At 32.3% G+C, this 26336-nt stretch overlaps 1 protein-coding gene across 2 annotated transcripts in view; it reads right to left on the bottom strand.

The window, feature by feature from the left end:
* Positions 1-3519: 3519 nt before the first annotated feature.
* The window catches only part of pxb (putative Hedgehog signaling attenuator pxb), a 699312-nt gene continuing 676495 nt past the window's right edge, over positions 3520-26336 (bottom strand). For both annotated transcript variants that reach the window (XM_085948240.1, XM_085948239.1), the window contains exons 8-9: positions 4363-4507; positions 3520-4157 (exon numbers count right to left, since the gene is read on the bottom strand). In XM_085948240.1, coding sequence (XP_085804366.1) covers positions 3531-4157; positions 4363-4507 — 772 coding nt within the window. In that variant the 3' untranslated portion in view covers positions 3520-3530. The remainder of the gene's footprint in view (positions 4158-4362; positions 4508-26336) is intronic.

Raw genomic sequence — 26336 nt, 5'->3', positions numbered from 1 at the left:
GAATTAAAAAAATATTCTAGAAAGTATATAGTATAGGCGAGGTCTTTGAAACTACCTACTTCAGTTAGGGACTTATTATTTTTATGAATGAATATTTATTTAAGTTCTGATGTTACTAAAATAATAAATAATTTAAGTAGGTATGCTGTTTCAAATAATTATTTTGTAAAATATTTCAAATGTAACGTGAATGTTCGCAGCCTTGTAAGAATGATTCATAAGAGATGTTTTTACGTGAAATAGTTAATTGTATTTATTATTACCATAGTATGTTTTGAAACATTGAAGACAATATATTATGAATATGTCAGAGTTGGATTCGTCTGTGTATAACTTTTTCGTAAATAGTATGGTACATATTGTAGTTATCTTTTATAGGTAATACGTATCATTCATGATGAAAGTTATCACTGAAAATCAATATTTTGTTAAAACACGTTTGTACATACACAGAGAAATAGATTGAAATCGTGTAAATTATTCCTACTGTTTAGAGAAAAACTGCACAAATTTGTGATAATTATTGATATAGGGTAACGGTATGTTGATATTTTATGGTTTAAGCCAATGATACTCAACCTTTATTTTTCTTCGGGCCATATCACACCACATATATTTGTAAAGTAACGCGGGCCGCATCACTACTGGTGTGACGAAAAAAAAATCATGAAACCCCCCCTTTTTTACAAAACATTTTTGAGATTTTAAAAATTATGCGTGTTTTTAAAATTAATCGTGTGCAATAGCAACACTCTTATACCAGATCTGATGTGGACCATAATGACAATCCTCTTCGGGTGTCACTATCTGTGCGTCAAAGTCGAAACGAATCGCAAGATATACGAAATTCCTGATAATAAATGTGTTTCGGGCCGCACATAAAAGCTTAAAGGGCCACAGGTTGAGTAATGGTTTAAGCCATTGATATATTTAACTTGGATGAACCTTATGTAGTTTAAAATTACCCCGATTTTCAACGACTCAGCCCAATGGCGAAACTTACTATTTTAATGTCAGGTAGTTTATGCAATATGTGCTGAGTACGCCCTTACCTATGAATCAATCTTCCGTCATACTCTAACTTGCGAGCCGGCGAACACTTTATTTGTTCGTTCCCTAGTGTATTTTTTTGTTGCACTATGACTGTACCATGTAGGGAAATTAAATTTTACAGCATTTGCAATACGGGTGATATTCGGGAACTCATGATAAAGGTATCATTATAAAATGATATTCGTAAAAGAGATAGCTATATCTTGTTGTGCTTTTTTGTCCTTTGTACAGTTTCAAATTGACAATAATTGGCTTGTCATTATTCACCCAAGTTAAATTTATCAATGTTTTAAACGCATAAACGCACTAAAATATGAATTGTTAAATACACGACTGTGATTTAAGAAATTTGCGGCTAAAATTCACTATTAAAGATATAACCCTAAATAACGATGTTTAAGGGAGTCAATTATTAACTGGGAGATGACTCTATGCTAATTGGTGATGTATTACGTTTTTATAACGTATTTTTACAATATCGAATCATAGAATAGAAATAGTACGCCATGATTTTTTTTGTGAAATTCGAATAATTATTAGCTAATACTGATTTACATATTTTAACCAATTTTAATATTGCAATAAATAAATAACCAATTTCATTTTATTATATTTAATGTGCAATGTGTTTCAATATACATTTTTTTTAATCAATTAATATGAAAATTAATATTTTTGATTTTCAGTCATTAATACATTATTTTTAAATGGTCTTTAATATACATAATAATATAAATAATAATAAAAAAACAACATGGTCCTTAGTATAAATAAATATTTAGTTTTATTGACTGAAAGTGCCTAATGAATTATCATTTTTGAATGATTTTCTGATGATTATGAAGACCTCGTCTTCTAGTTTTTTTATAACAACAAAAAAAATATTTTTTACATTTTTTTAATGAAAATCTATGTACAGTTTAAGAAAATAAAACAATATCACAATGTTGATACAAAGGTTTATAACATAAAATATCTTATTTATTAAATATTGCTTATCTAAAAAATAGGCAAATATCAGATAGTAGGTACATAATATTATCATATCGCACATGTATTAGAAAAGAGACTTAACTCAAAATTTGCAATTATTCAGGAGATACATTTTAATTTGTATTTGATCTTTGATTCTCCGTATTTTCAAAGCAATGAGACAAAAATAAAATGAAAACAGTTCACGTTTTGAAGATATTTCTCACATATGCGTACTGGAAAAGCGACGCAAATATGGCCCAGTGGAAAAGTCACACTTGTGAAATCTAGGGATAACAAAATAAAATAAACTACTTACGCATATACGCACATGTAGATGGCGCTACCGTGGTTCCAGTGGTGATGATAAGTGAAAATCGAAAAATTTTGAGTTAGGTCTCTTTTCTAATACATGTGCGATATTATCATCTCTTTAGAGTTGATACCAGAAAGAAAGCTCGCCTTTTTTCAATGGGTCATAATAAAATTATGTGACTGGATCGAACATATTAAATGTAGTTTTTTTTACAAGATGTACCTATCTGGATCCAGTTAGTTGAGCTAACAACTTGGGGCTTGCAACAAATTAATGTAAAATGTATCACATCGGCAATGAGGAAGTGCCATCAAATGCAGTATGTTGCAAAATTTGGCCAACTTTTTGAGAATGAGAATCAAGGTTATCTAAAATACGTAAACATTAAAGTGACTCAAAATAGAAAGTGTAAGCCGGGATTCACACCTTAACTTGTCTCGACTGTATATTTTGCGCACAATTTTGATTTATGACTATATCCCAGTCGAGACGATTTTCAATGTGCGACTGGGCTGAGTGACTAATACTATAGGTACTGATGGTTGAATACGTTACGTGAATTTAGTCGTCTTTCAGGGAAAATAATTTTCTCAATGTGTGTGATAATTAATATTATTCATGTAAAATATATTACTGAAAATTATGATAAATGCGAGATGTACAAATCATTTTATAGCATGGGGCAAATTAACATTTTTTAAATTTTCTACTTACGAATGAAATGGACTTGTTGTTAATACATATTATAACATGAAACTATGATTATATCTATATTATAATGAGTCCTTTTGATAGTATGATCCCAATGAAATTGAATAATTACATCTATTATTAGAAATGTATATGATTATGCGATGTTCTGTACAAGTTTATATTATATTTATCACAAACACTTGAATATAATATTATTATGTAGAAATCTGTTGACAATTTCAAGGACAAACTTCAATGAATGATTAGCGAATTCACTTAGAAACTGTCCGTTTTAAAAAGTCTCCATTGCTTGTATTATAACAGAATAATAGCAAAATGTTTTTATTTATTAAATTGTTAAGATCACTTTATATATTACTATACTATAAATTTAATAGTGTTAATAACTCGCAATTTAAAAAAGGTAAATTGCTTTTTTTTAAATGTCCACATACGTATTGTTATAAACTGTTTTTTTTTATTTTAATTAATTCACTCATGGAAAGTTTAGATCACGCCTTGCGCGAGAACTTGCCCTTGTGCCTGCAGTGGTATTGCTATAGCCTGAATCCGATCCAAGCGAATCCCTACTGCAGGCCGTAGGCGGAAAAGGAGCACATGGACCAGCGCATGGCGGGCCGCAAGGCCTTCGCTGTGGAGCACAGTTGTCAGTCCAAGCCGGCGCCCTGGAAGCACCGACCGTTCCAACAGTAGGGTACAACCTCAAGAGCGCATCAAGAAGAAGTCCTTCGTGAAACTCGGCGGCGCGGTGTGGCCTATGCTGAGGTCTTCTCGAGGGTAATGAGTTTGGAGCTCTCGGCCTAGGTTTCCTCGGAGCTTCTCTGTGTATAGTTGAAATGCATGGAGCTGGAGGTAGTTCACCAGCTAGGCTTAGTTCGTCCCCTGCAAAGTCCCCGTCGCTGTCAGCCGAATCTCGTCGTCGTCTTCTCTGGTGATGGTGTAACTCTTCGTAAACTGGCTCACGTATGTCTTTAGGTACTTCTCGCTCTCGTTCTCTCGGTCGGTAAGGTTCCGGGCCGGGAGACGACCGCAGGAAGACTGGGGAGCTGCGTGATACCGGATATCCGCTTGGAAAATGTGTACCCAGTTTCACGTCCAGCATCTGAAATTTAGAAATTTCGAATACATTTTCGAATATAAAAAACGATTGTTTATTCGCAAAGCACTGATAACAGTATTAAGAAAACAGTGGGGCATCATCCATAGTTTATTTTAACTTAAATTGTTTTGACAGTAGTTAATATTATTACTATAACAATCAGAAAAAACTACTCGAATGATATTAGTATTTGAACATTAGGTTTTACCTCGAGCTGTGAATCGGGTGGTCTATGCGTGAGGTCAGCAAGGTCTGCTAGGTCTTCGTAGAGCGCCGCAGGAGCAGGCTGGGTACGAGATCCAGCACCCGCTGAACTCTTGCATGGAAATAGATTGGCTACTTTCCTCTTATGCCTGGAAACAAAGAAAATGCATCGATTAGACATTGTACAAATATACAAAAAATTGGGTGGATGTACGTGGCAGCGAAGAACTAGGCATACAATTTGAGACTACACATGAAAAGGAATGGTACTCTAAGTCTGCCTAAGGGGTGCACTTTGCCTAGGAACGTCACTGATAGTTACAGCTGGTGACTGTGGTTAGTGGTCGTAGCTAATTATCATTATTCAACTTTCAAGTCTATATATTTTTTATCTCTGTCTCTATATTTTAAATATATGAAAATGCTATATTACCGATACTTTTATACTTCTTACAAATTCAAACCAATAACAAAAAAAAATAAACAAAATAAAAAACCTAAGTAATAACATTAAATATGTTTAAATACAAACAGCGAAGAGTAAATATAAAGATTATATAAAGTACACCGAATGAGTATTTAAAAATTATATAAAACAACATCCACTTAAACTCATGTTCTGGCAAGTAGAATAAAATGTCAGTGTCAAATTGTCAATATTTTCAGTGATATTAGGAAGTAGGGTTCTGGATAAGGATGTGAAATTCGGAAGACGCAGGAACCATGATCCACATATTTAAAAATACACAATTATTTCAAGTAGTGTGATCAGGGAATGGGAATCAGGGCATTAATGGGAACTGAAATACTTAACGGGTGTGGAGTAACATGGAACCGATCTCGAGTGTGAAAGAATATGGGATAAACTTAAAAATACATCTCAAGAATACCTCATTCTAAGCTTGTCTTTCGTTATGACAACTGTTCTCGGTTTATGCACTGACGCTCATTGAATATTGGTGTATTTGAAGGTTGCAACACATACTATTGCACGTCTATTACTGCCCTTCTAAGGAAGAAGGCAGTAACTCGCAAAATTTTAGTTGTTTTGAGTGATTTTTTTTTTGTGAAATTGAGTTATGAATGCCATTCGTTAGGTAATTTTGAAAGCTAAATTTTCTGTTCACTTTAAAATCAGTATTATCACTAAAATACTGTTAAAATCCTTAGTGAAAAAAATAGACATTTTTTTAGCAAAAAGGCATTAATTGCACCTATTCATTGCAGTTAATGCTTGTTTATTATTACTTTGTTTGTATTTTAATATCCTATTAATAAAAATTACCACCGTTTTTTATTAATTCACAGTACTAAAGTTTGAGAAAAAACACATTATGTCATTTATCATAAAGTGTGTAAGAGTCAGATACTGCCTTCTTCTATAGAAAGGCAGTAATAGTGTGTTTCATTTTTGTAGAACACTCACACATGTAAAACCATGCTTAAAAATGTAGTGTATTGGGGTGTATTATATCTAAGTAGGTATCTTTAAAGTTTTTTTAATTCACTTAGAAATTATATCGATATTACGTTGCATATTATTATATTACTCTGGGACTTTAAAAAGAATAGGTGTAACATTGCGCATGGCCCTTCAATTTTCAGTCTTCTATCTAGAAAATAATGTATAAATAACAACATATTTATAATAAATAAAACTAAAAGAAACCGTAATATATTATCTTGCATTTGACGGCAGTCGATTTGAATGCCTTGGAGGAATTCAGATGATTTCATGGCTCTATATATTATGATTCACTTTGCACTCGGATACTTCTGAGACAACATGAATTAGATAACATTGTTAATTAACCTACCTTTTATGACTTTTGAATTTTAAGATAATAATATTTCAATTAACAATCTTATCTACTTGAGTATTTTTTAATAGTCAACTATTTCTTCCAAATCTTTTGCCACATAGGAATATTATGAATACAGTACACCGACTTATCGTTGTTTTTAAAGATAATACAATATTTTATTAAGGTATCTATGTTATCGACATTTAGAGCCGAGCCACACCGGGCGACTCTGGTCGGCAGACCAGTCGCCGAGACCAGACCGATGCATGCAATTATATGGAGCATGCCACACCTGGTCGCCCAGTAGTCGCGCAAGCAATAAAATCGGGCGACCAGTAAAATCTCGTTCGTGCGCTCGGTCTGGTCTCCCGGTCTCTCTGGTCTCTCTGGTCGGGCGATCAGTAGCGATGTATGAAAACATATAACTATGTATTGAGCGCTGCCACACTGGGCGACCAGTCGCCGGCAGCCACGCCGCGGATAGATCATATTTTTGCATACTTGCGTGTACATTCATTATTATTATTATTATTGGCTGCCTCTCTGGTCGCCGGCAAGTCGCCCGAGTAAATCGCCCGAAGAGACCAGTTGCGCGACTGGTCTCGCAACCAGAGTCGCCCGGTGTAGCTCGACACTTAGATCAGTAAGACCAAAAGTTTAAAAATATTTACGTACCTACAGATAAAAAATACGTTACTTTTCAATAAATTAAAGCATATTTAGAATATGTAAAAGGTTTTTTTCTGTTGAGAAGCCCGGTCGTTTTTATACAGATCATTCATTTTTGCAATATTAAGTTGCGAAGATAAATAAAGCTTGCATTTTTGCTGGTATTTCGGAAACCTGTTAATATGATTAATAACTTCAATTTTTTCAATGTTATTTTTATAGTATCGTTCGTGACGTCCTCTTTGGTCACCGTCTATGATTCCTGTTTCCGAGCTGCGTTTTCTCGCAATTGCGAGATCAATTTTATTTTAGGATACGCCAAAAATATTCTGAAACATCTTCTTGCAAAAAATTTTACTGAATAAATAAAAACAAAAATGTTTCAAAATCCATATAATAACTACCAAAACGGTAACCATATCTTGTTTTGGCAAATAGAATACATTGTTTATATTAAATACCTAATATTTTGCCAGAAGCAGATATAGTACCATATCTTGTTTTGGCAAATATGACTAAACTTGTTAAATTTTAAACATATCTGAAATTTGTTTCATTGATAATGAAGTCCAAATATCCAAAGTTAGTTTAAACATTTTTGAATTCATGAATTTTGCGCAAATAATTGCCGCTGTTCCTTCCTGGCCTCCAGTAAACAGACACGTACCTTTAATTGTCTTTATTATTAGATCGATGATAACATCAAAACAATTCAATCAATATTTTATAGGTGTAACTAAAAAATTACGATTCCAGTATTTAAATTAACGTTGTGGTGTCATTAAAATTGATTGAAATCGTTAAACTGAAAAGTTACCATTTTGCAGTTCCGGTCTTATACGTAGGAGGTGTTGAAATATTCCGTATCCGGAAATTTGTACGTAACTACACTTATTCGTGCGCCGCAGTACGTGAAACATGAGTTCGTGTAACATTTAATCAGATGACGAGTTCTTCGTTGAACATTTCACCGTGGAGTATATTTGTACGTATGCTACAGCATGTGGAAATGTCTTTACTAGGTTAGGTTAGGTTAGGTTAGGTTAGAGTTAGAGTTAATCTAATTGGAACAGTACTATTTGCAAACTATCGCCGCATTTTGTAACATACGTATAAATTTATTCCACGGTGAAATGTTCAACGAAGAACTCGTCATTTGATAAAATGTTATACGAACTCATGTTTGACGTACTGTGGCGCACGAATAAGTGTCCCACGATGAACTGCATACGTACAACTTATATGTAACCGAAATATTCGCACCGAGGTAATCTAACGCTAACGGCAATAATTGACGTTGAAGGTACAGAGTTTGTATTTTATCAGGTGTTATCATATAATCACGGACGTTTCTCACAATAAATCAATAAGCAGATATAAATAACAGGGAACTGATAAAAGCAGTGAGCCGATTGATAAGAATGATAACAATACATCAACAATATGAGTTGAAAAATGATGAAAGCTTTGTAATGTCACATATTATGATGGTGCGTACTCGATAATATATACCTATATCGATAAAAGTGCATTACGTAAGATTTGTAAACGTGACATGCCTTAATATAAATTTTACAGATGCATGCCAAGTGAGTCGCGAAAAATAAAATGTAAAACACCTCTACAAATTTTAATGAACAATAGATAAACAATTACAAGATTAAAAGATCTTTTAATATACCTCGTTTTTAAATTTTCTATTGAATCATAATTAAACTTGACAATTCTATGTATTAAGGGGGGACATGCTCGTCGTAGGTCAAAATTGAGTTTTTTTTGTATTTTCAAACCATGATCCTGTACATTCCTTAAACGTTGTAGATAATTTATTTATATAATTTTGAAGCCTTATTATCCTTTATATTTATTTTAAACATTTGATGACTGCATAAAGTATTTTTATTACATAAAATAGTATTCTTTTAAACCTCTCGCTCTAATGTTTTAGAATATAGTCATATTTCGGTACATGAATGGGCAGTGGTGTTAAGATTTTTTACGTTTATTAATTTTTAAACGCATTTATGAAACCATTAGTATAATTTATTACGAGATAATTTTTGTAAATAACACGCACATTAATATAATTTTACTCCCTACTTCAATGATAGTTTGTCAATTTATGGCTACGGCCGTATGTTGTAGCTTAACCACTGGGGGATGACAAAAGAAATGGCGTATTTAAAAAAAAACATTACCTTATTTTTAGGTCAATAATTATTATAAAGCAATCATTATTCGTAAAATATTTATCACACTTGAATGTTCAAAAACATAGCTTATAATAAGTATTTTTAGAATTATCTTCAAATGTGTTAATCTTGCCAATTTTTTTAATAATAAAATGCCTAATTCTTGTAAAATTTAGGATCACAGAGATTATCAATATATTTTTATATCGTAAATATTTTACTAAAATTATCTCGTCATTAATTATACTAATGGTTTTATAAATGCGTTTAATAATTAATAAATGTAAAAAAATCTTAACACCACTGCACATTCATGTACCGAAATATGATTATATTCTGAAACATTAGAGCGAGAGGTTTAAAAGAATACTATTTTATGTAATAAAATTACTTTATGCAGTCATCAAATATTTAAAATAAATATATAGGATAATATGGCTTCAAAATTATATAAATAGATTATCTATAACGTTTAAGGAATGTCCAGGATCATGGTTTTAAAATACAAAAAAACTCAATTTTGACCTACGACGAGCATGTTCCGAAACATACAAAACAGAATTAACTGAAAATGTATTCAATTCTGCTTACAGATGGTTAAAATTTTTTTTGCAGTTACCTAGGTACATGTTCAAACACGCGCGTTAATATCATTTTACTCCCTACTTCAATTATAGTTTGTCAATTTATGGCTACGGCGCGGCCGTATGTTGTAGCTTAACCACTGGGGAATGCCAAAAGAAATGGCGTATTTCAAAAAAACACTACCTTATCATTAGGTCAATAATTATTATAAAGCAATCATTATTCGTAGGATGTTTATCACACTTGAATGGTCAAAGACATAGATTATAATTAGTATCTTTAAAATTATCTTCAAATGTGTTAACCTTGCCCATTTTTTGAATAATAAAATGCCTAATTCTTTTCAAATTTGGGATCACAGAGATTATCAATATAATTTTTTATCATAAATATTTCATTATAATAATGTCGATATAAATTATACTGATGGTTTTATAAATGTGTTTAAAAATTAATAAATGTAAAAAATCTTAACACCACTGCACATTTATGTACTGAAATATGACTATATTCTAAAAAAATAGAGTGAGAGGTTTAAAAGAATACAATTTTATGTAATAAAAATACTTTATGCAGTCATCAAATGTTTAAAATAAATATAAAAGATAATAAGGCTTCAAACTTATATAAATAGATTATCTACAACGTTTGAGGTATGTCCAGGATCATGCTTTGAAAATAGAAAAAAAGCTCCATTTTGACCCACGCTGAGCACGTCCGCCCTTAAGGGCGGACTATATATTTTCTTTGTTTAAGTTTTATTATAATGTGCATTATTTATGGCAGATCTTAACAGCATACGTATCCTTCCTTTGCCACTGCTATGTATTGAAATCCCTAACGGGAAGTAGGCGAATAGATAGCAAATGCGTGTAGTTAGCACAATAGTGGAACCGTTATCAATTAAAAAAAATACTGCAATATTACAAATAAGTAGATAGGTACTACGAAAAGGGTTAAAAAGAATTATTGAATTCTGTTGAATTAAACCCGTTTTTATAAAAAGAAATGTTTATACAATAGGAACATGAACTAACTACCTGAATGATGTTATTGTTGTAAGGAAATAATAATATACTAAAATTAGTTTAAGTACTTGTGTTATTATATACAAATTTACCGAATTGTTAGATTATTGTATTATTGACCACTTCAGTGACCGGATTCTTTTAAATTATTATGTACGGTTTCAAATTACAAAAGAAAGGATCAATAAAGGTTGTTCTTTTAAAGTCTTCCTCATTTCACCTCACCTCACCTTACCAGAGTTTGACAGAATATACTTCACCTCACGTCAGTAAAACCAGCCAGAGATTAGCGTTATTCTGATTTTATAATAACCCATTTGAAGGATTACTTAACTTTTATAAGAACTAATAACTCATGCAATGGATAACAAATATAAACGGATGGTAGCTGCTTCTTTTCTTCTGTTACGACTGTGCGAGAGATGCGTGCAGACTCATCCCGAATGCTTACATGTAAATTGTACGTAAAACATTTCACCGTGGCACAGTTCGCCGTGAACTTTCTTATGATGATGACTGTATACTATACGGTCTCCAATTTTTTTAGATTCAATATGAACATTAATTCAATTTTCATAGCTGATTTCTGCAAAATTCATGAATTAAAGAATGAAAACCTAAACTAACCTAACCTAACAAATAATCCAGTATATCGGCTATTTTCAAAATTTGTTTGCTGTTGGATTCCTGTTAACTATAAACTGACAAGAATCGTGTTTTATTTAGACATGAATATGTCAGTACTATATTATGACCCAAAGAGGTTGAACCGTCTTTAATATACGGCCATATATTTCCGATACAACATTTCACGGTGAAGTGTGATACGGCGAACTGCATACGTACAAGTTTCCGGACACGACCCCAAATATGCCTTGAAAATAGCAATAATCACGTCGTTGGGTTCAAATATAATAATATCATCGGTGGTGCAGCTGGTTAGAACGAGCTGACATACCGTCATAGGTTCCGCAGTTTCCTCGGCGTCACATTTACAGTTTGAAGGGTATTCTGAGTATCCCCACTTCGTCATAGTGTCCTTGGTCCTAGTTACTAGTTCGCATACGATTCATTGTCCCTCAAAATGCGAAATTCTGCTTGCCCCCAGGTGAAAGCTTCTCGTCGAGCACTATTGATAAGGGTACGTAGTCGCATTTCTGGCTACATTTCACTATTCTTCCACCACAGGTCGCACAGAAATCTCATTGGATGACCGAAGGAAGCTCTTTCTAGATTTAAGTCACGATTTTGCCAGTGTATATATAATAAATGTAAGTCTTTCATTAAACATTTGGAAATTTCTCAGCCACCATCAAATAATTACATTTTGTAAACAGAAATAGTAAATTCGTAAATATTAATATTTTTGACTAGATTGTAATCACTATTAATTATCTACGTAAACACAAACTAAAAAGAAATGAATCATTTGCAATGATTAAATCGATTTTTTATTGGAGAATTTTGTAAATAATATTAAGAACTTTGAAAAATAAATAAAAATAAAGATGGGAATACTTATCCACGGTGCATGCATTTGATAAAAGATCCTAATAAATTATGTAGGTAATGTTTTTATTATATTTAAATTTTTTCTATAATCCGATATAGGATTTAGGGCACCTCACCTCACGAAGAGATTATTTGTAGGTAAGCATTTTTTTATACGAAAGATGGATGTACGCAACTTGTTCAACATATTATTAGTGCTATGCTCTGGGTGTAAGCAAACATTGAAAAGCAGTATATAAATCTTGCCAGATCCGAATTCAAACCCGATATCCTCGACTTACGAAGTCCACACGTTACCGCTTGCGCTTGGCCATCTATATACGTATTATTATAATATTGATGGGCGAGTGCTATTGTATTTTATATGATCCGTAATGCTAACTTTCGCTGGTAGATATATATTTCACCTAAACTCAGGAATCACGTCAGGAATTAAGGGATAATAGCTCTTGAAAAAAATAAAAGGTTTGAAAAGGAGTTGACAGGATAATGACAGTTCTTTTAAATGAAAAAGTGACAAAGGGGTTTGAGTTTACGCGGTAAAAAGGTGAATATTCTATTGATACAGAATTGACTGCAGTTTTAAGGATGATTTCGGTCAAATTATGTTTTGACAGTAATCCCATTGCAACACCTCTACAGACTATAATTATTATAAATTAATATTTAACTAGATATTTATTATTGAAATTCTTTTGTGGATGAATTATTGGGGATGGAAGAATCTTCAATATAAGGTACTTACTGAAAATTTTAATAATTCCTAGTAAAAAAGAGGGATTCGAACTCATAATTATCACTGTCAGAAAGAGTGTCTTATGCTTCAAGCTACTGCCTCTCGGCGAGGTTTTCGAAATACTGAGAAATGGTTGTTAGCTATTCGTTTAACCTATAAGATTTATGCTCTGGATTCAGCAGATCCCCAGGCCAAGATGTTTGGCGGGCCCCCCTACCTATCGCTAAGGTTAAGAGCCGTGTAATGTTCTACAAAAGTGATTCCCAAATGGTATTCTGCGGAACTGCAGGGTTCTGTGTAAAATAGAGGATTTTCCGAGATTTTTGGCATTTTTAAATAGTTCAACTTGAATTGTCGGCACGGTATCATATTATGAAGAAGCAATGATTACGACCACCTTTTGTGTTAGCCAAGTAACGTGCGGTGTTTCGCCGTATTGGATAAATAGTCGTTTTTATTAACCAGGAAACAAAATATTTATAAAAAAAATCCATTCGTGAAATAGCGCCGTAGGCGAATTTTTTACTATTAGCGCTGATCTGATATAAGTGATCGACCCGCCACGCCGGGCCCCTAGGCTAGAGCCCTGTCAGCCACCCTCACCCCTGTGGGGGCCATGGGTTTTAGACACATAGGAAAAATAACAAAATGTGAATTTGTAACTTGACTCATGCATCATTTTGCATTTTAATACAACGTTTCAAATCCACATTAATTGCTCAGTGCTTAATTATAATATAATCAGTAAGCAATATAAATTTAAATATTAGTCTGTAACTTGCAAAAACTAACAAATAATATTTCATTACGTGTCTAACAATTTACACCACTGAGTGGAGTAAATGATTATATTATCGAAACCTACACTTTGTGTAGGATTTTAGGGGATTTCTTGGACATTAAATGCATCATGCATAGTTGAATATCATCGTGTAAATATGATGAATCTCCCGATTCCTACTTGGCCAAACTATCGACTGTCTTCACTTATGTTATTTTACATTAATTTCATTTTGCGCGACTTTTGTTTATACGTTCCGCTATCTATACTATATATTATTTATGTACTAAAATAAACACTAGTGGTAGCGTTTTAGGTGAAAAATTAAACACAAATCTTCTACATAAATCATTCAGTCCAAAGTTCTATCTTTAAGGGGGGACATGCTCGTCGAAGGTTAAAATTGAGTTTTTATTGTATTTTCAAACCGTGATCCTGGAGACTTCTTGAACGTTGTAGATAATCTATTTATATAATTTTGAAGCCTTATTATCCTTTATACTTATTTTAAACATTTGATGACTGCATAAAGTATTTTTGTTACATAAAATAGTATTCTTTTAAACCTCTCGCTCTAATGTTTTAGAATATAGTCATATTTCGGTACATAACTGTGCAGTGGTGTTAAGATTTTTTACGTTTATTAATTTTTAAACGCATTTATGAAACCATTATTATAATTTATTACGAGATAATTTTTGTAAAATATTCACGATAAAAAATTATATTGATAATCTCTGTCATCCCAAATTTGACAAGAATTAGGCATTTTATTATTCAAAAAATCGGCAAGATTAACACATTTGAAGATGATCCTAAAGATACTTATTAAAAGCTATGTCTTTGACCATTCAAGTGTGATAAACATATTATGAATAATGATTGCTTTATAATAATTATTGACCTAAGAATAAGGTAGTGTTTTTTTGAAATACGCTATTTCTTTTGTCATTCCCCAGTGGTTAAGCTACAACATACGGCCGTAGCCATAAGTTGACAAACTATAATTAAAGTAGGTAGTAAAATCATATTGACGCGCGTGTTTGAACGTCTACCGTTTAAAAAAAAAAATAAAAAAAAATTCGGTTAAGTACATGTTCAAACACGCGCGTTAACATAATTTTACTCCCTACTTTAATTATATTTTGTCAATTTATGGCTACGGCCGTATGTTGTAGCTTAACTACTAGGGAATGACAAAAGAAATGGCGTATTTCAAAAAAACACTACCTTATTCTTAGGTCAATAATTATTATAAAGCAATCATTATTCATAAGATGTTTATGACACTTGAATGGTCAAAGACATAGCTTATAATAAGTATCTTTAGGATCATCTTCAAATGTGTTAATCTTGCCGATTTTTTGAATAATAAAATGCCTAATTCTTGTAAAATTTGGGATCACAGAGATTATCAATATAATTTTTTATCGTGAATATTTTACAAAAATTATCGGTACTGTTCGGTTATACCGGAGGCAGCGGAAAACGCATTTTGAAAATAGCCGATAAACTGGATTATTTGTTAGGTTAACCTAACCAAACCTAACCTAACCTAACCTAACCTAACCCAACCTAACCGAACCTAAACTAACCCAAACTAACAAATATTCCAGTTTATCGGCTATTTTCAAAATGCGTTTTCCGCTGCCTCCGGTATAACCGAACAGTACCAAATTATCTCGTAATAAATTATAATAATGGTTTCATAAATGCGTTTAAAAATTAATAAACGTAAAAAATCTTAACACCACTGCACAGTTAAGTACCGAAATATGACTATATTCTAAAACATTAGAGCGAGAGGTTTAAAAGAATACTATTTTATGTAACAAAAATACTTTATGCAGTCATCAAATGTTTAAAATAACTATAAAGGATAATAAGGCTTCAAAATTATATAAATAGATTATATACAACATTTAAGGAGTGTCCAGGATCATGGTTTGAAAATACAATAAAAACTCAATTTTGACCTACGACGAGCACGTGGGCCGTTAAGTGATCACCGTGTTAATTATCAACTAAACACAGAATTAGTTATATACTTATAATTGAATTGATATCTATACAATATAACAGTCTTGTCATGTAATTAAAATTTCAGCTCAAAAGAGACATAGAACTAACAGGTATTACCTTAATTTAGACAATAATATAGCAGTAGCGAAAGGTGGAGATAGGCTGTTAAGATCTGACGTAAATAGTGTATACTAAACTTTGTCAGTCATAACTATACGTTTTTTTCTATTTCCATTGACCCAAGATGCCGATGCCAGATTTGAGACTGTAGAATCCTTCATTCGGAAAGTCTCTGAAACATGGCTTTCTAGATAAAATCTTTTATCTGGTTAAATTCTAAGACGGATCGTCATTATCTAACCACTAGGCTACCAGCCCAATAGCCTTTGTAGAAAATTAGGCTGTTAAGATCCGCCAAAAATAGTTCACACTAAACTTTGTCAGTCATAAGCATTCAATTTCAATGAAATAATAATACAATTTACAGATTTTAATATTTAATTACACCCTAGTCAAAAAATACTCGTATATCTATGAAATACCTAAAATTATGCGATTAAATCATATATATCTTTGGATATTTTATAGATAGAATAATATTTTTATCTATTATAGCTTGGTTTAGGCAGGGCTTAATGAATTAAAAAAAATAACCAACAATATACGTAATATGTATTTTTAATCCAACGAATACTAAAATAATTTGGAAGAAAAACTGTGCAAAATTTTGTCGTATCGCCCAAAATATACCAAAACTATTATCGATTGTTTTGGGCAGGGTTGAATTGATTTTACATTACTAACCGATACCATCTGTAAATTGTAGTCTTAGTTCAATAAAAACAAATATGTATGACTACCAAAGTTTAATGTGCAATATTTATGGCAAATCTTAACAGCCTACGTCAACCCTTCGCCACTGGTGTATTGTATGATTATTATACATATATAATATATAATTCTATATTTAATTTTAACTTGGACCGATGCTACGGCACCGTGTTCATAGTAGCAGTGTAACTTGTTAAATGTGTGAGTATATTATATGATGCAAGTTATTAAATATATTTAGCAGATTAATTACCACACCTTTCGTTATCCAAGTATGTGAATAATTGAAAATCTATTTACGATAAGGCATCCAAGGATTCCTTTATTTTATCTACTGATAATCATAGTAGGTACAATGTACGTAAGTTTAATCATAAGTTGTCAGTGAAAATTGATCCCTGCAATTTAAACCATTGTGTGGGGTCGTCAAATCCACCACAAATGTACAGCTCACTTTCTTCGTTGATTATCGCAAATATGGGAGCATTTTTGCAAATAAATTTAACAAGCTGTAATATATTTTGAGGGCTCACAAAAGAATCTTTGCAATTAATCCACCACATCTAAGGGACAATCTCCAAGGCTTACATATTAATAAGAATTTAAATATAAGTATTTTCACTGTTTAAAGGCTTCAGCGCAAGTTTATTTATGGAAAAGCTCATCTGATCCACTATTTGAGCCTATTGGTTTCCTACAACTTGGCTATGAGTTACAAGAAAATAATTTGTATCCAAGACAAATGACGAATGAACCTCTACCAAATTATTTAGTTAAACCATGCAAATGTAATTCAAACTGCCGTACATTATCATGTAGTTATAAGAAATCGGCTTTGACATCTATATCATTGTGCAAATCTGTAAGTAGTGTTTGTAAAAACTGTGATCATGATACTTAAAGCAGTTTGAACACTTGACTTGTTTCTTTTTTTTAATAAAGTGCACTTAGTTTCGTTAGATCGTTATTTCATTTATTCACCTACCTATATGTGCAACCTACACTGTTTCTGGATTGACCATTATACTAAAACTAATGTCATATGCATATATATGGTAAAGAAACCAATCTGGGTGATTCTATACAAAAATATTACTAAATAAAATAATTTAAGCCAAGGAGGATCCTAAGAATCGATCATTTTGAACACATTGCACTACCCGCTATTTTTATTTTTTCAAATGGGACGAACCGTTCTACGACCATGCCGATGGCATGGTACAATTATTGCATTTTCAATCAATCCCTGATTCGGTCTTGGTTTTATTGAAGAACTCAGAACAATTTTTGGTGGATTATAAGAAAAAAAATTAAAACCTCAATAAAAAAAAGTTGACCACTAATATCGCCTGGCAACATCGACATTATATATCTTTGTGACCCCAAAAACCCATTCCAATTGTCAGAATGCGTTCCGCATATTATGTATACGAAAAGTCTATGGGATCCTGCACTATCGATATAATATAGGAGACCTTTGTATATAGAATAAAGGGGCTTTTGTATTATGTTTATGAACGCCTCAGAGACCCCTTTATTCGAATACTAAGGCCTCCTATATTATATCGACCGCGACACCGGTGTTCCGTCTGAAACGGGCTTAAGGTTTTTTAATGAGAAAGCCGGTAGCAATTACTAATAATCGATTTCATGAAAAAGAAGATATACCCATTAAATTAAATTAATTTATGAACAATCATTTTCTGCTATGAGTTTTAGACCAAATCAATTTTGAAGTAACACCTCTGGTTTTAGAGTGGATATAGATAATTAGGAATAACCGTCACAAAACTCACATTAAAACGAAACAGACAAATACACTGATTGTTAATATTGTAGTTTATTTTTTCAAATGTTTGTTTCATAATATCTCATACGGGCGGCTTTCATGGTGCATGGTGCATAAGGTGCACCATTCGGGAACTCTGGGTTCGATTCTCAGAGAGGACACAATATATTTATGTGATTTTCTAAAAGCCTGGGTGTTTGTGATTGTTCAAAAATTACTAACAAACCACTACACACAGTACGAAAAAGCAAGAACATGGCTTTTGTTATTAATAAGTAAAATAAAAATATATATCTATCCACGGCTGAACGAAGGATTCCTCTAGCTCCTACAACTCTTTTAGATCCAAAGATATTCGATGCCACGTAGATCATGAGCTCGTCCAGCAGATCAGGGTAACCATATAGTCGTTTAGTACCACTGAGAAGAGAAAACATGAGTGTAGAAAAGTATGGGATAAACCTAAACACGTGTTAAGGAGTAATATGTTATTTTCAATATTCATATATTTATTTCTAAATAATTACAAGATAAAAAGAATACAACGTTTTTAAATTTTCTGTTGAATTATATAAACGTGACTTGACTAGCGTAAACGATCAAAAAAGTTTGTACTTGACATGTCGTATTGATTTCCATAGTAACGCACATATATATTAATGATTTAGTTGCTAGCAACCAAAAATGGTGTCGAAATAACTTTTCATACAAAACGGAATTAACTGAAAATGAATTCAATTCTACTTAAAGATGGCTAAAAGTATTAAAAAAATGCATTGGCATCGTGTTCTGATGTATTCTAAAAGTTTCAAATGTCTAGCTAGTCGGGAAGTTAGTTAAACATCGATTGCAAGATTTGTACCGGACAAAGAACCACCGAACAAAATAAGAATACGAGCTAAGAAAATCGTTGTAAAATGTATAAAATTATTACTTTCAATAATTTAATATTAATATTACGATAATAGTTTTAATGTATCAATATATAGATAATAGACTAACACGTTTAGGTGATTGATAGGAAAAATATTTTTGTTATCATACAAAAGATATTGCAAAACAATAATACAATGCAAAGATACAAACATATTTTAATCTAGATAAGATAAAAGTGTAGGACACATTTTTACTGATGAAAACGGAACATTTTTATTCAGAAATACTTGCTATTATTTAATTGTATTTGTTATTTTTTAAACATATAAAAGTTTATAACATAAAAAAATCATATCGCTTGCATTCCATAGAGCCTATTTATCAGTAGTGCTAAGTAAAATAGTGGCGGGTCGCAGTTTTTAAACATTCTAATTCCTACAACGCCGTCTATTCGAAACTAATTATTGTATTAAAGGTGAGTCATGGAACATTGCGAGTTGTTTGTATATGACTGTGCGAATAATTGGCTCAACTATGGCCCCCACATCCTGAATATATCCCCTACATATCGCTAAGATTAAAGGCAGTCTGACGCTCTACTGTGGCGTTTTCCAAATGGTGTCGAGATAAAATAAAATTTAGTGTATTTTTAGAGATTTTTTTAACACAGAATTATAGAGTTGTCGAGTATCAACACACAATAACAAAAAATTGCACCGTACAATCATATATTTTAAAATGGTTATAACCTCGAAGTAAAATAGCGCCGTAGGTGACTCTTTTATTATTTTTTATTCTCATTTATCTGGTCGACCCGCCACGCCAGGGCCCCATGAGCCCGGGCCCCTAGGCTAGAGCTCTCTCAGCCTCCCCTTTAAGAGAAAATCTGGACGGACAAAACTGAGATGGCTGGACTGCACCACAAGAGATTTAAGAATGCTCGACCAAAGTAACTGAAAAGTGTGATTGTTGTTGGAGTAATATTATATAATATAGCCACACTTATTATTCACTGATCTGTCATACATTTATTTTATCGTATATGCCATTCCCAAACTTTCGACATCTGTGTACCCCTTCTATAGTTTTCGTAACAGTTAGTACCTACCCCTCATCAAAAAAAAAATTGCAGATACTTTAGGAACAATCAAAATATATTTCTTTTTTCCTTTTGTTAGTAGCTACATAAACAAAATAATAATAAATAAAAGTTATAATAACATTCATTATAATAAATGAGAAGGATGAAATTGTTTATGTTGAGACAGATCATCATAATTTGGTTCCCTGGTTGTTCATTTTAATCTGAGATGTGGTTCCATATCCAAAAGCCTGTTCCTTTTTTGACTTAATGTCTACAAATGCCGAAAAAGCAACTTGACATAGATATTAAGTTGGATAAGGCAAGATATTTTTCAGGACTTTCTCTGTTAAAACTGGATACACATGTTGCATTTGCAACCAAAATGATGTTAAAGTACACTCCTCATATTTATTTTTCAAGAATACGCCTGAAGCTAATTCCAACAATAATTGCTCTTCTTCCGCATGCGGTAAACCTTCTAGCATGGGTGTTATATTATTATTGATGTATATTAATGATTGTTGTACCAGGTGCAGCCAAAGCCCGGTGCAGCGTGTACCCCCACCAAACTCTTCATGTAACCCAGGAGGTACACGTACCACATTTTGGGAAAAACTGGTCTATGGTTAATTAAATAAAGTGCACTGTCACCATTCTCTTGTGACACTTGAAGTTAACCACTACAAACTGTTTTACTTCTACTTTTACTTTTACTTCCTAACAATGATGATGAAATACATTATGTTCTATTTTATGTTGTAAAGATTATGAATCTGTGATCACTTTCCTATCGTGAGTAGAAGTATAATTTAACCCTCTCCAGATTTTCGAATACAGGTTACCGGTAAGCCTATTGTGCGACAGCTAAACCATTGTGGTGACCCGCTAACCGACCTTTGATAGTCGAAAAGGATATCTGTCAGTTATGATTACTTTTATCCACTTCGAAGACCCTTCTCACGCGAGACTATTGTGTCAGACAGGCCAGGCAGTCGGGCGGACACTTGCAACGTAAATGAGCAATCCAGAAAACAAACGCAATGTGCCAGACAGTTAGGCAGTTGGTAGTTTGCCGTCGAATTTATAGTTGAGGCACGGTCTAAAAAGATCGTTGCTAGGCGATGTGCGGATTGCGGGTCGCGGGTGCAAAAGACGCCTGTCAAACGAAATATTATTTCTCATATAAATCCAACATACGTCCATTTTATGTTCTGTTTATTATTCTATTAGTAACAATAATAATATATTCATTGACATGTTTTCTTTTTAAAGTAAATGGGTAACGTTTTTAGTCATCTTTACACAATTTTAGAATTAATTGGCCCGTCGCCATCACGCAGCAAAGTGACGTATGTCTGACTCGCCGTTCTCTCAATGAATGCGAAGCGAGTACAAAATTTCGTCGCGCGTACAGTTGAAAATTATTTGGCGTTTCACTGATGCGTCACCTTAAACGTTAGATAGTTTACACTCGAGGTGGAGCTAGGGATTGCAATACCGGTATTTCAAAACCGGTATTCCAGTATTTATCAATACCGAAATACCGGTTTTAAAAATCCAAAATACCGGAATTTTCGGTATTAAGAAAGCACACTCGTTTTCGTTTTTGAAAATGAATTATAATTTATGTGTTGCTAAAATGCAAATATATTGAGTGAATCCAACAGAGGTGAAAAAATAATAAAACAAATTTCATAAATTATATTTATATAAGTAATTGTCGCGATGAATTATCATATTATTATTTCGAAATAGAAAACATCCGTGACAAAAATGTTTAATTATTCTATAATTATTGATGACTGTGCAAGCGTTGATATTAAGAAGCTTTTCCTGCAGCCGGGACTTATTTGCGCTTGATGAACTTTTGAGGGCTTTTGTTAAAATTATCAATATATTAAAATTATTTGTAAAAAATCACTAGTTCTACAATTATAATGAATACATATTTTTAAATGTCAACATATTAAATGTAGGTAAGTATGTAGGTTTATGATATAAAATAAGATTTTTGAAAGATTTTAATACGTATCTATATTTATTGATAAGCACCTACTTCTGTTTTTTTAATGCTTAAGAAATACCGGTATTCAATAAGAAATACCGAAAAACCGGTATTGAAATTTTCATTCGGTATTGCAATCCCTAGGTGGAGTAGTAAAACGTCATAATGAAACTCGATTTGATATATATGAAAATGGTTTTAGGAAAGTATATAAATATTTTTACTAGTTTTAAAAAAAATCATAATTATACTAATTACAATTAAATGAGAATATAATAAACCAAATTTGAGACTATTGTAGACACGGTTTGATAATAATAATTTTGTTTAAAATGTACACAACGTAAAAAAAAATGTCACATCACTTTTAGCCAAATTAATCGAATTCTACTAAATCTAGAAACATTGCAAGTTATTAGAACTAAGCGAGGATAATATATTATTTATGAATATTTTACAATATTTACATATAAAGTAATAATGAAAAATAGTAATAAAACGAATTATTAATGAAATCTAAAGTGTAAAAATAAAAACATTAGTAAAACTGTGTAATTACTAACTGTGTAACTGTGTGCTGTGATGTGAAAACTCACTAACTTATTTTTATAATTATTATTATGGCATTTGTATCCCTATAAATTTCAGCCCATCAATAATAATTAGTCTACCATTGTTTACCTATTATATACCTATCCTGTTTGGTGGGGTAAATCGTGATGATATTGTAAAATATACATTAATAAATTCTCTACCCAATCGCATTTTTATATATTTAGAGAAAACATAATATAAAATTAAATTTTTCATGATTTCGAGTTTCAGGATTTTAACCATTCGGTTTTTCGATCTTCAGGACAAAGCGCTAAGCCTTTTCTTAATTATTATGTTATTCACTTTTTAAGTAAACATTGAGTTAGTTCGGTATTGTTTGCAATAAGAATGAGTTAATACTAAAAGTACATACCATAATTTTTGATAGAAAACAGTAACAAGCAAAAAATATAAATAGAAAAAGGCATAGGTGTATTATGTAATATTATAATAAAGAATATCAAAGTATTGCTAGACGCAAATGAATAAATTAATCTCTACAGGAGCCTGTACTTATTTCGAAAACGTCTACCTATGCCAAAAGGAAAAACAGTTGAACCTGCAAAGCGATTTTCAGTCCAGACTGTAATGTTGTGTTTTCTTTTCATTCGGGTCTGGTTTCATGTTGAATAAAGATCGCTGTTAGAGTGGCTTTCGCGAAAGCTCCGCTGAATACTTTGGCTTGGCCATTAGCGAGAGCTTTTATCGTAAGACTGGAGTATGGCTTAGTTTTAAGCTTCAATATTCATATGTAGGCAATAAACACTTGTGATATATTATATGAGTGCATTGTTTAAATGCCGTATTAACGCAAAATAGTACCGGAATATTGCAATCTAGATAGATGTTTAAATTTAGAAAAATGCATAGAGGGTACTTTTTATTACAACACTATATGGGCATTTTAAAATAATTTTTGGATAGTTCAATTATTAGTAAATATTTTAAAAGTAAGTATATCTGTTACAGAACATTAGCAATTACGCCCACGATGGCCGAGCAGCTTAAGAGTCGGCCTATAACGTCGTGGGTCATAGGTTCGAATCATGGGTCTGGCAAATACACATAATATTTGAAAAAAAAATTGTGTTAGAGTCAGAGTATGGACCTAATACGTTGAGCAATTGGCTAACATCCATTTCTCGTAAAAAAATCAGTTACTACAACCTCCACTCTGTGGAGGCCCATTATGATTCTCTCAGGATCGAACATGGTGAAAGTAAGTATGTTTCGAAATATGACGCTACTCTGGAAAGAGATTCATTTTATTTCTTAACACTGTGTGGTTTAACTGAATTTAAATGACTTTAAGTTAAGAGTGTCCGTAGGAGATAGGAGTACATAAAAGCACAATTAAAAATCTAAAGCTAAAGCAAAACTGACGAACAATCTAATTAAAAATATCTTCACGTTGACAGTTAGTATGACGCCGTAAATTTTCTAAATGCAACAAAATTGGCCTTTGTGGCGACCAGCTCCGACGGTCCGATAGGTCCAACAGCTGGTTGAACCGAGTTGAGGAACTCTGACCTTCCCATAGACACTTTAGGATATTCACATAGGATGTGTTTTGCATACTGTATTTCTCCACGGCATTAAGTTTAATGAGTGTTTTGCTTACAAGATATATGTTATATATACCATATATAACATATAAATATACGTCATCTCTAAGTAAAAATATATTATTAGTTGCCGAGTACAACGCTAAAATCAGATAACACGAAGAGCGGGCCTCAGTTAAAAAGCTCAATTTTCCTCAGATGCTGCAAAATCTTAAGCCGCGGTCTTCCGGGAGCTTACGCCTTGGCGAGGCCCGGTTGCGTTTGCGGCCTGCCAGTTAAGCTCCCCTACCGCTGATAATTCCGGGATTTTCCCCTTTGAAGTCTTTCAGCGATTTTCAGTAACAGGCAGCGCATTGCATCTATGTGCAACGCTTAACAAATATTATATGGATAATTGCTTCATAAGATTGAAACAGAAGAGCTTAATATTTAAGTTTCTTTTCTCACGATATTACTTAATCAAGTTATATTCTATATTATTATCTATTCATTGTAGATTCGTTTATATTATTACTTATCTGGTTTTGAGTATGTATACCTAATATTATTTTTCACTAATGCGCGCCCCTAAGCGGATTTTTCGAGCAGAATGTCATCATCCCCATTGTCTGGAAATTTATTAGGTATCTACTTACCTATTTTATTCGTTGTTTTCGTCATCTGACTCAAACAAAATATTTAAAATTACACACACACTATTAGAGTATTTCAATAAAACTTACTCTCAAACAGTGATGGTTTTAAGTACGCAGAGGTCTGCGACGTTGACAGGTTTGGAGGCACCCTTATGAGAAAAAAAAAGTGTAATTCAACGCTATTATAACATGTTATATTGTCATGATTTGTTATCCTTCGATTATTCTTTCTAATGAAGTGACATTATCGTCTACTTCTCCACACTCTAAAATTTTCGTATTTGTATCCCTTCCTTTATTCGCCGCCCCTATGCAACGCATGACCTGCCTGACCACGGAACGTCACTGGCCCTACCTATAATATCGTCACTGTTCTGGCAGAAGACACTAATTCGAAAAAATTACATATTGAGTTAGTTATGCCAAAATGTTCCTTATTTCAAACTTTACCGTCTGGAAACCTTCTTAACAAATAAACCGTCTTTATTTTAAAGTCATCCTTTTTACGATTACTTAATAAACTCACATGATAGACCATTTTGAACATTTTTAAAACTTCAAAGTCAAATTACTCAAAACTAGTATTCTCCAGTTAGTGTGTTCTGCCAGAACATAGACGATATGTTACTATGCAGTGTAAATTCGCACATAGCATCGAATATGGCACAAAAAAAGGAGAGATTATAAATAAGTATATAAAAAACGCATATAAACATTATGTGGTGGAAAGTATGCATCTAGTATATACCTAATATAAATCAGTATTATGTTACTCATTATGAATATATTTGTACACCTTTTCTTTCAGTAATTCAAAGGAACAAGGTCGTAGGTGACCCCTTTAGTATATCATATTATTATCTGTGAACTGATTATATTATATGTAATAATGACTAATGACAAAACATTGATATAAAAATTCAAGGAATATTCTGTGTAATTCTATTGAATAAGGAAATTGTTAATCAGTAAATAACCGGAGCAATTTAAAAGTTTATCTAAGTGAAAAAAATAAATGTTTTCATATACAATATACAATATACAGATTACTGATAATATTAATTGATAAGATTGTGCTAAATATACAATACATGTGAATTAAATTTAATGACGCATGATATTTCAAAAGGCAAAGTAGATAATTAATTCGACTTGTGGATACGAAACAAGCGGAAATGGGTAGCTTTATTATATTACTAAAAAAAATCTTAGGCGTGGCTGAGTTTAGCAATATAAAATATTTTGATTTAAATCACATTTAGAGATTTC

Source organism: Rhyacophila brunnea, unplaced genomic scaffold (genome assembly GCF_057557595.1).
Source record: "Rhyacophila brunnea isolate RB1 unplaced genomic scaffold, BYU_Rbru_1.0 scaffold_20, whole genome shotgun sequence".
Lineage (NCBI taxonomy): Eukaryota > Metazoa > Arthropoda > Insecta > Trichoptera > Rhyacophilidae > Rhyacophila > Rhyacophila brunnea.
Note: the sequence above shows the minus strand (reverse complement) of the source record. Positions and strands in the feature narration are given on the sequence as shown.